Source organism: Plectropomus leopardus, chromosome 16, assembly GCF_008729295.1.
Source record: "Plectropomus leopardus isolate mb chromosome 16, YSFRI_Pleo_2.0, whole genome shotgun sequence".
Classification (NCBI taxonomy): Eukaryota; Metazoa; Chordata; class Actinopteri; order Perciformes; family Serranidae; genus Plectropomus; species Plectropomus leopardus.
In genome coordinates, this window is record NC_056478.1 from 23,312,239 (window position 1) to 23,324,092 (window position 11,854).

Here is an 11,854-nt window from a genome sequence, read left to right on the forward strand (position 1 = left end):
GAGGATTTAAAATGTTTAAATTGTGGCACAAAGTATCAGCTAATAGGGAACTACAGACCAAACATGTTGGTACTGGCTTTCAAAGTCATGTCGGTGGAACACCTTACCTTTCTGCCACAGCTGGGAAGCTCCCAGCCTCCTGCAGGACACCACTTTAGATCCCAGATGAAGCCTTTGTCCTGGGCCAAGCCGTAGGCCAAGGCTGGCTGGGACTCCGGTCTGCAGTGACGAAGTGCAGTGCAAAAATGAAAACACAAATAACCCTTCTCATACACAATAATGTTTGACTGCAGCATTGGATTAAAAACTAGCTCTGGAAATTTAAGACTAAACACAGTGATGTAGCCAATTCAACACAAACGCATCAGTCGACTGCAGTAAAACAGCCATTTGAATTCTGACTTCTAAAATAATTTAGCCGTACCTGCAGTCGTACTCCAGTGAGCCCATGTCCCACAGCTGGACCAGTCCAGGTCCACTGTACATCTTGTTGACACGGTGCTGGTCGTCCATCCCTCGATGGCAGGCCAGAGCGATGTACTGTGATGCTGGAGCACCATCGGGTGTAGGACACCACTCCATGGCCCACACCGGTCCCGCTGCATACAGCACCATGTCCCAGCGATCCTCGTGAGCAGGCAGCGCTGTGAACCTGGTCAGTAATATTAAGAGGGACAAATTACAATTTTACTTCAAAACACCAAATCTAACTTTTAAATGTCACTGAACAAAAAAACAACAACATTGTTTTACTTTATTTCAGATCCCCCCAAAACAAACCTATGGAAACAATCATAACATTTTATTATTAATGCTCTCACTGTGCACAACAGAGCAATCATTTACTGCAAAAGATTTGAGCAGAAAGCTGCGCTGAAAACCAAATTAGAACAAAAACAAGGCTGTCAGGGTGATAAATTATGAAAGATAAATGCGTCGCTGTGAAATAAATACAGACTATTCATTCTCTGGTGTTTGTACATTGGGCTTTATGTTTTTTTTCAGCATTTGTGTCTGAAATGTAGTGACTAAAACATTGTACATTTTATATTATATTTTACAAAAGGAACTTAAGTAAGTGAAGTAATAAACCTTTTTTTTCAACATTTCTGGGGGCATTTTTAACATCTTTTATTAACAGGACTATGGGTCGACAGATTATCGGCCTGGACGATTATTGGGGCTAATATTTGGCATTTTGCCGATTATCAGTATCAGCATGTCAATGATCACCTATCAAATAAATGTATTAAAAATTGCAAAGAAAGTATCAGCATGAGAGGAAGGTTTACTTTATAAAACCTCAGGGAGCTTTTTTAATTCATTAATTTTTCCAGTTTAAATTTTCACTTGACTTTTGTTGCTAGGATCTTAATTAAACATTTGGTAAAGGCATTTATACAACGCTGTGTGTTGGAGTTTGTTATATTCCAAATTCAAAATACTGACAAAGATGCATATTGGTTGCAAATACTGGTTATCGGTCTCATTTACTACTAATACTCGGTATCGGACCTGAAAAACCAACATTGGTCGACCCCTAGACAGGAAAGCTGAAGATGTATAGAAAACAAAAAACGGAGAGATGTGGGAACGACATGCAGCTAAGGGTCACAGGCTGGAATAAAAACCCAGGCCGCTGCAGAGGCCTCTGCCTATATGGGACGCACACATTACCAAGTGAGTCACCCCAAAATAATTCTTAAATATATAACATTAAGCAGCAACTAACTGCAAAACAAATATTCCTGAGATATCTCCACCCAGAGTCACACATTAATCTAGTTATGTGCTTAGAAAATAACATTTCAAATGCTAAATTGCAATTTCTTTCTATTTTGTCATTAAAATTCTGGATGAAGATCAGTTAAACCTGCTGAGTCTTTGCAGAGGTGTCTCCTCCTTACTGAGGCCTTCTCTGGACACTTTGAAAGCAGCCGACTGAAGCTCCTGGGGCAGGTATTTCTCCACATCACTGAATAACACAGAGGATACACAAACCTTCAAACCTCCGACAGTTTACCTACTGAAGATTTTCCATAACACCAAACATCATGCAGAAGATGCTCCGCAACTGCTGAAAGGGTTGTTATACACCTAAAGTGACTTCTAGTTAGTATTACTCAGTGTGTAAATCAGATGTGTAATAACAACCATGTGCTTCTACATCAGTTGGTCGACAGCATTCAAAATAATAACATGTGTTCAGATTTTTTAGACAAAAGTAAGAGTAATTAAAGGTGATGTATGAAGCTGGAGAAAGGTGATTGTTGATTGTTGAGTCACAGTACCAGGTTGATAAATACCCATGTTGATAGTCGCACCAAACTGCCTATCAGAACTGTGGGAATTCGACAACCTGGAAATGAAACTCAACAACCAATAATCTTCGTCCAGAGTTACAAACAAGCACCTTTATCTTTAGCTGCAGCGCACCCTTCAAGTGCAGCACAGGGCTGCACGATATGAGGAACATATGCAATAACTTTGAGTTTGATTGGCTGAATAACAGCTTTGAATATCATGATACCCGGAGAGACAGCAACAAGCAACTTAACAAGACATGACCCAGAAATTAGCAAGAAATGTGTAAATTGCAAGAAAAATACCTGAAAATTAGCACACAAAAAATAATCCAAAAGTACTAATTTTTGCTTTTTTTTCTTGCCATGTTGCTTTTTTAAAAGAAATCAAACCAATGTGCTTAGGATTCAAAGGGTTAAATATCTTCGAAAAGCTTCTTTCTGCTGCCTTAAGTATACTGCCTAATTAAGACAAATTTCTTGATGAATTAAAAAAGAAAAATTAAGCGACATTCTTTCCAACATTCGTTAATTAAATAAAACTGAACTGGACACAAAAGGTGCCTTAAAAAAACAATACTTACACTTAAAATGAAAAAGTTTTCCACTGAAACTCTTTTTAAACTCACTAAAAAAACCCTAGGTGCAATACTTTAGTTTTACGCAAAAACAAAAGTGCAGCCCTAGTGCAGATGGGGTTTCACAATAACAAAATAAAGCATTAAAATACAGCTAAACTGACTTTATTTAGATCACTTTAAAAGTTACCTTTCCTGTACAGAAGTGGTTACTGAAACAAATTTGGAGGGTTAACTACCTTTGCGGTACGAGTTGCCAGTCATTGATGCAGGGGACCCACTCTGGGAACACCCAGCTGCTGTAGTGCTCCTCCCGGCTGGAAAACAAACACACACACACACACACACACACACACACGCACACACAAAATAATACATCTCAAACAAATACCAGGCTACTTGTCACTCAATGGTATGTTTTTTTCATGTTTGACAGCTAAGGGGTTAAGTATGTTTTATGCTGTTTTGCACATCAGTTAAAAAATGTCATGACTGAGTTTGTTTTTTTTCCATTATTAATGTGGTTAGATTTTTGTTTTATTGATTAAACAATGCTCACACTTGTTCTGCACAGGTTTGCACCTCCTGTGTTTTCAGTCCTACAATGGTTTTGGCTCTTAAATAATGTGCTCTGTTGGTAAAACAGCCACAATCTGACTGCGGCCTTGAGTGAAGTTACTTACAATTTCTTGGTCGTGTCAGTGGCATCCCAAACTATTCTCATGTTGCTGGTGGTGAGCCCATTGGGAGTTCTGACATTTGGGCCTGTCTGCACAAAGAAAATAGATTGGATGAGTTTAATTGTTCCCATTCTGTGCGTTTTTATTGCTTTCTTTTCTTCTTCTTTTGCAGAGATCAAAACTTGTCTTAGTAATTGATGATTTGGTTTTCATCAGTTGTGAACTCATTAACCTATAAATGAAAGAGGATGCTGTTGTTCCTGTTTTATTTACTGTAATCACTCCATTGTTCAGTGCGGTTTGCTGGTCACTGAGTCTCCATATCACAACATTTAAGGTGGTAAGCAGAGTATGATCATAACTAACAAGAAGCAAGCATAAGATTCTTCTTACCTGTGCACTGATGTGAAAAGTCGCTGGACTTCTTCTAACTGCCCTAAAGTCTGAGTCAGAGTCCTCTGCTTCTTCTTCATCCTCCATCTCCTCAACCTCATCATCTTCTTCAACGTCTGGAACAAAGTCCTCATCTTCTGCAGCATCATTTTTCGAGTAAGCTCGTTTCCTCTTTCGGCTTTTATGCCCTGCAGTAATGTAAAGAAGGATAATTAATGTCTGCATGCGGAGCATCGAGCTAGAGCAAGGAGCTGATTAGCTTAGCTTAGCATAAAGTCTGGAAGCAGAGGCGAACAGCTGGCCTGGCTCTCACCCAGGTGAAAAATGTGTCTATCAACACAATATTGTGTCAAACATCAGAAGTGTGAGCGCCTGTGTCAAGATGAGGGCGCTTGTGACACATGTTTACGGGTAGATTTGAAAGTGTAGCTTTTTCTATGCTTTTTGGCCTTTTGTCCACACACAAAAGTTGTTTTAGGTCACTTTTGTAAAACTCCATCCATCCAGCTGGGTGAAGATTTTCAGAAACTCTTAGTTTCAGTGTTGACTTGTAGACATCAAAGTGTGAATCATTATCTCCTTTGTGAGGAGTCACAAATGAGGTGGCATTTCATGCAGTAATGGACGGACTAAAATAAAGGTGGCACTTTTAACATCTTGACACATAAATGTACAGTTGATCCTCCACTAAACTGAGGAACAAATGTGTCAGAATATGATAAAGAGATCCCTGTTTTTTTGGGGTTTTTTTTAAACCAAACCCAGTTTTCAAAAATACCTATGTCCGTGTGGACTTTGCATCACTCCAGTTTGTGCTGAGCAGTTGTTGGTGCATTGAAATAAAGAGGCATCATGTATTGTTAGTTACTTCCATTAAAATGTTACATGGCAGAGCCAGTGAGTGATGAAAGACTTCCAGCAGCACTGTACCTCTGGTTCCTTTCAGACTTTTCCGCTCTGCGACCGAGTCTGGGTCTGTGTGGGTGATATCACTGTTGGCCCCCGCCTGAGCACCCGACTCATCGTTAGGATGACTGAACACTTCTTTTGCCAAAGTTTGGAGGTACTTCAAAGCCCTAGGGAACATTTTTTACAACAATTAAAACACAGAATGACTACATTATTGCACTTAAAGAAATTGTGTGCACGGAGAACGCTTGTAGATTTACCTGAATATGTCTGAAACTTCTGGATGTTAACGGAGGAATGTTCTGAACTGTACCTCAGCATATGAATTTTAACTACTTGACTGAGATCATCTTCTGCTAAATGTGATGACAGTTTACAAGTAACTTACGCTTTAGCAGCACCTCTCCTGCGGCGCCCACCAGGTGTGGTTTCCTCCTCGGGTTCAGATGGAGGTTTCTCTTGAGCCTCCTCACATGGTGGTTCTGTAACTGGTTCCTGTGCGAGCTTCTTCCTCACATACTTTCTCTTTGGCTTTGGCGTCCCATTTTCCTGCTGAACGGTGACTACAACTCCACCCTCCCCAGTTGGGAGGTCCCCATCTGTGATGGGAGATTTTTTGGCAGGAGTTCTTTTAGCAGGAGCTCTTTTGGCAGGAGTCTTTTTTCTCGGGGTCTTTTTGGCTCTCGCTGCCTTTTTAGGAGTTTCCTTTGAAGTTTTACCACCAGACTCTTGATTTGTTTTGTTGTCTGCATCTTCTTCTTCCCCATCGTCAGTCTGCTGTGTGGCATTCTTAGCCTTTCTACTCTTGGCTGGAGACCTTTGACGAGATGCTCCACGCCCTTCTCCTGAGCTCCGTCTATGTGGTTTTACCTCATCAAGTGTGCCATCAGTTTCATAATCTAAATATTTTGGATTTTTCCTTCGTTGTCGTCCTCTGGAACTTGGTGTTAAATCGCAACACTGCTTTGTTGGCTTCCCTGGCCCTGCAAGGAGAGGGATGTTGATCATCCACAGGTGTGCAGCACATAGTATGAGCAGAAATCAATTCAATCATATAAAAAATAAAATGCGCTGAAAACACTGGTTTGAAAAAGTGTTTGGGATATTTACGGGGATGCTTCCAGGTATTTTTGTGTCTATTGCTGAGCTAACAAACTGAACTGAGCGTGTCTTCTCATGCTGTTACTTTAGTTATTATTACTGGCTGCCTGATCAGAGCAAGACCTATGAAAACATCTGAAGATTCTCTCCTGTAGTACCGGCCCATCTTTTTCCCACATAATGCTACACTATAACCGACAAGTCTGTGTCGACATCGGTAGGAGAAGAGCTAGTTAGCTTTTAACAGTCAGCGGGCATCAAACTCCAGCTAATGAAGCTAATGGAGCTAACAGCTTAAAAAGCTCAGTTCAGAAGAACATGAAGCGTTGAAAAGTTCATTACAGTTTAAGGTGAAACCACAAGATGTTTACAATACATAAATGCTTGAAAATACTTCAGCAGAGTACAATTTAGAGGCAAAAGTGGAGTTACAGATGATTCACACAAGTATTAAAATTTTTATATGAGAGATGAAAGTCCAGTTATGTAATGAAGTAAATGGTAAAAGGACCTGCACTTGTAAAGCACCTTTCTAGTCTTCAGACCACTCAAAGCGCTTTTACACTACAAGTCACATGCCCACATTCATACGCACAGGTGGCCTAGGCAATCATTCAAGACACCTGCTGCTTTTTTAGACAATCCCACACCAAATCATACCAGTCAACCTAATATTTTTTTGAAATTCTGTTAATGCTTCACTTTGGTAGTGTTATATGTCTGTGGTGAAAAAATAATTAAGTCTGGAGCTCTAAATGCAAAGACAATTAAGAGAATCTAGCTCCATCAAAAAGGGCCATGTGCAGGACTATCTTCACATCTATACTCCAAATGTTTCATTTACAGGCTCCATCCTTACAAAAAGACATCATTCCCTGACACATAATGGCTCAGAGGATAGAGTGGGTCATCATTTAATCAGAAGATTGGAGATTCAATCCCTGACTCCTCCAGTCAGAGGTATCCTTGGGCAAGATCCTGAACCCCATATTGCTCCTAAATGGCTGTTGCACTGGTGTGATTTTACTGAGAAGCAGGCGGCACCTTGTGTAGTAGCCTGGGCCACCAGTATGTGAGTGGATGAATGTGACATACAGTGTCGATGTGCTTTGAGTGCTCTGAAGACTAGGAAGGCACTTTACAGGTCCAGGTCCATTTGCCATTAACTATATATGGCAGTTGTCATGGGGAGATTGAAGAAAGTAACCACAAATGAGTAACTTATGCTCTTAAGTTAGTACATTTTTGCAAATAAATGGATAATTTTTGCTCACAAAATAACAACAGCAGATGTCAGATATGTTGTGGGCAAAATCTAAAGTATGTTTCTATATATTGCTTTGCAAAATGGACAAAACACTGCATTTAATCCAAGCAGCTTACAATATTATTATTATCCATGCCCTGACAACGTTTGTGGTTAATTTAGCACTGCACTGGGAGGTACACAGTGATATATGTTTACATAACTTTAGTTTCTACTGTAACAGTAACTTATCATCTATTCGGGAGTACAAATTTGTCATTTATGCACACTTATTATTTATTTTCCCCATGACACTTTCATTTTTTAATAGATAGTAAACTAATGCATGCAGGTATTATGGTCTGTATCACCTTGCTTGGAGTCAATGGGATCCATAGGCCCTGGGTTTCTTGTGCTGTGGTGGTCTTGTCAAATGCCTCCTCATGTAGGGAGCGAGTTGTGTCTAACTTTGATGCTGCTCATACAAGACACAAAAAATAATACATATATAGCATTCGTTAGTTTTTCTTATAAAAAAACGTAAAAATGTACACACATATACTACAAACAGCTGAAGAATGCCCTGTAAAGGGTATACAGTGACTGTGCACATACAGTAATATTTCATCATACTACCTGTGTTTCCTCCGCTGGTGTAGACTGACTGAGTCAAAGTTGTCAGTCACAATTCAACGGCCTGTAAAGACAAAAAATTAAATGACCAGAGATGTCTTTATTGTTTTATACAAAGCCTGACTCCTTACTCAGTAGAAAACGTTAGTTTAACATATTGACAGGGGAAACGTGGAGGGAGAGCGCGAGGCACACTGCCGATATCACCTCGATATCGCGTTGTCTGAGACGGACACACCAAATCTCGTTCAGCAATTTGCGAGTTTACGCTCTCTTCCGTAATGCGAAATGTACATGGATGATATACAGACAGCGACTTGACACTCTTAATAGTGTTTAACCACTTATCAATTCGGCATATGTGTCAAATACAATGTATACCAATTACCCAGTTATTTAAGTAATATACTTGTTGTTGCTGGTTTGTTTTCCCGGTGATTCACATCGTCATCTAGGCACGTTTGTGAGCTAACACCACAGAGCTAATGCTAACTGGCTAAACTGGCTGAAAGGATAAACGCTTTATACAGCCGATAACGAAGTGAAACACTCCTAAAGTCATGCGGTTACCGGTAGACGTTACAAGTAACCACAAATATCATTAAAAACTCACCCTGCATTTTGTCGAGGTTCCCTCCTTGGTGGCGAAGGCAGAAACACCTCGTACCGAATTCGGGAGGCTAGTCTCCGGCCACCGGGATCGAATCCCAAACTCTGCTGTCGAGATCGACACTGTGGAGAATCACTGCAGCCGTAAAAACGTACCGGGCACACGGGTCCAGCCCTTATTCTTTCTTAAACGGAAAAATATATTCATCTCCAGTGTAGTTTCCACTGATTCCGGTTGCACAAACTCACATTCTGCTGACATCAGACCGCCATGTTACTGTACCAGCATGATGACCCACACCGCCCCCTATCAGCAGAGCGGAGAACTACACCTGTCTACCACTGAAGCAGCCGTGAGTTCAATCCTCACTGTCACCACGCTGGAGGTCACGAAGGACGCTCAACCAGCGGGGGTGTATTCAGATTTTTTTTACTCAAATAAAAGTAGTAAGGCATTGTATAAAAAAATACTCTATAGCAAGTCAAAGTCCTATGAAAGAAAAAGTATGAATAAGGGACTGCTGTTTATTTTGGAGGTCATGGGTGGCTGGGTGCATTTTTTCTTGAGCCTTTTTAGTAAAAGTGGGAAAACATATGACCCTCCTTCTATTTTAGTAGTGCAGTAATGATATTTTAGATGAAAACATGTAGAATATAGTGACTTTGATGAACTTTGAATATTTTAAGCATAGATTTGATTACTCTTTGTGAGCTTTTGGACTGTTAAGATGATACATGATTTACAGTTTCTGGCTATGATAAATTGTATCATTTCATGTCTTTTAAACCTGCTGGTGGGTTTTGAGGGTTCAGAGAGTATTTAAATATAATGTAAAGTACAGCCCATTAAATTTTTATGTCCCCTAAGCAACCCCTCCCCACCAAAAAAAAACCCCAAAAACTTTGACTGACATGCCTCTGCTTTTTAGCCTAAACGCTCTCGCCTCTCCCTCATCAGGAACATGTAAAATTAATGCAAATAATAAATGTAAAAGTTTTCAATGCAAAAAATGTCTCCTGACTTTTACACTATTGCTTCTTTAGATTATAATTATGACTCATGCATTAATACAACAGCTTTTCATAGCTTTCTTTGGCATCAGTTTATTTTGAATGTTCAAATCTACTTTTTTAAATTATTATTATTCAAAGCATCATTAATAAATGCTGAAGTGCAGAATATCACACAGAGACAAGAAGTATTCCAGGTTGTTTAGAATAAAATTGTCTTAAAACAACATTTTTAGGGTTTTGAAGAGAAATAAAGTAGTAATAATAATAATAATAATAATAATAATAATAATTTAAAACACAGTGAAGGTATTTGCACTGAGAAGTTACTAGTTACTAAAGAAGCTACTTTTACATCTGACACTTAATTGCTTTTGACACTTTTGATATACGAGTATTTGCACTTTAAATAACATTTCAAATGCATAAAAAGTTTACTTGTTAATTAAAATTAACTTGAAACTGAGAACTTTGGTGTTTTTTTTGTACTTGTATTTGATAATTTTCACCCCTGCCAAACATAAACATATCCTTATTATAACATGTTATTTAACATAATGCAAAATATATAAAAGATAATTCATAAATGATTTTAAAAAGGCATACTTTTCTGATATCTTTCACTGCACTGTAATTTCATAGTTTTCTGTTTTTTCCATCTTTAACTTACTGTTACGTTTCAATTAATGTTATTCTTTTTAAATCCTTTTTGACTAAAACATTAGTTAATTTTGTGCTTCACTTACCTGATGTTATTTATGACACCTTACATCTTTACTGAAGACACAGAGCCCAAAATGACCATGAATTAAACTTTTAATCATCTGTGGTTATAACATTGCTGGTATTATGAAATAGCAGCACGCAACTTCTAAAAAACAAGTAATAACATATTAAATGTACAGATTTGTAATGTAACATTGGCTGAGAACATAACTAACCAGGTTCACTTGAATATAAATTATGTTCCGCAAAATTGAAAAATTAAGTTCCTTCTTTGAGTGTTAATAAATGATACAAGACTACAAACTGAACCTTCATTCAAATCTGGCTTTGATTATATATAATGTATATTTTCTGTATGAATGCTGATGATTAGGGGCACAAGACACCAGAACATTATTTTCATCCTTCACTAAATCAGGCAAATACGGCACACTTCCGTCAAAAGTTGGCCTCCAGTTTTTGGAAATATGTTTAATGCCTCTCACTATTCCTCACTATTGCGATCACCATTGATAACATTCTGTTAGATTATGCAGCTGTTTCAGTTCTATTGCCCACAGTAGCTGACAACTCCTCTGTTGGCACTAAAATACAAAAATTATAACAATACAAGCTTTCTATTTTGACTAAATCTGGATTACAGAACTGTGCTCCGGCATTAAGACGAAGAGATGCTACTGTAAATAAAGTAACAGCAGGAAGACACAAGGTGCAAATGACTGTGAGCACGTGAAATATGACGTTTTGCTTATTGAATTACTGTTACTATTTTGAGTGAAATTTCACTCAAATACCAAGCTTTTTTTTCAATGATTAAATCAGGGTAATGCTGTGCAGCGCTTTCCCTTGTACCATCAGACAGTTCAAAGTGCATGCACGGTGATGGAGATTTGGTCACAAGCGTTAAGTGGACATGGGAAGTATTTCAACAGCAAGCAAGATTCTGAAAGTTTTTACATTTTGAAATTGAAGGCGCTGTGAGATAATAATCAGGAAAACAAAGAAAAAATAGATTAAAATAGATTTCTACCTTTGCTTTGTTTCTGGTGAATTATAAGATGCAGTCTTCAGGCCTTTGACTTGGTTATAACTTGGTTGGAATCACTGATGATGAGCTGCAAAAAAATATTGCTTCGTTTAAAAGGGTTATGAGCCACTGACGTGGGTGATATTGATCCTATTGTAATCATTATTTAGAAGAAGTGGATATTTAGCATGAGCAGAAATATACACAGAGGCTGAACAAAGAAAAGTGCATCACAGCAACTCATTCAAACTTCATTTTAACAAAGTCTGGCAACAAATGGTTAGCACCACAGAGAGAGACGAAAGTAACAGAACCGCAATATCCTGGTCAAATGTAAGACTAAAGTAAAAAATAAAACAAAGATCAGACATCTTAAATCGTTGGTTATATAGTTGATGTAGCGCGCATCGACAATAGACTGAGCTACCATGAAAATGTTACTTTTCCACCACTGATGGTTTAGACTGCACAGCCACTTTTGTCTGAAAGAAAAAAAGAAATAAATAAAAATCAGAAGACAGGGTTTCAACTAGGGCTGAGCAACAGTATTTTTTACTAGTTACCTTGATATTGATATTTCCACGATACTGTAGGGTTGACTATTGGTGCTTTCACAAAATATGTAATATATGTGAGAT

General features: G+C 38.5%; 1 protein-coding gene across 1 annotated transcript in view; it reads right to left on the minus strand.

Annotated features, from left to right (window-relative positions):
• Nucleotides 1-8,741, minus strand: part of gtf3c2 (general transcription factor IIIC, polypeptide 2, beta) — a 30,559-nt gene extending 21,818 nt beyond the window's left edge. The window contains exons 1-11 of the mRNA XM_042503236.1: nt 8,457-8,741; nt 7,847-7,907; nt 7,582-7,685; nt 5,252-5,846; nt 4,885-5,030; nt 3,955-4,142; nt 3,565-3,650; nt 3,121-3,198; nt 1,874-1,975; nt 425-652; nt 108-219 (exon numbers count right to left, since the gene is read on the minus strand). Coding sequence (XP_042359170.1) covers nt 108-219; nt 425-652; nt 1,874-1,975; nt 3,121-3,198; nt 3,565-3,650; nt 3,955-4,142; nt 4,885-5,030; nt 5,252-5,846; nt 7,582-7,606 — 1,560 coding nt within the window. The 5' untranslated portion in view covers nt 7,607-7,685; nt 7,847-7,907; nt 8,457-8,741. The remainder of the gene's footprint in view (nt 1-107; nt 220-424; nt 653-1,873; nt 1,976-3,120; nt 3,199-3,564; nt 3,651-3,954; nt 4,143-4,884; nt 5,031-5,251; nt 5,847-7,581; nt 7,686-7,846; nt 7,908-8,456) is intronic.
• Nucleotides 8,742-11,854: the final 3,113 nt, after the last annotated feature.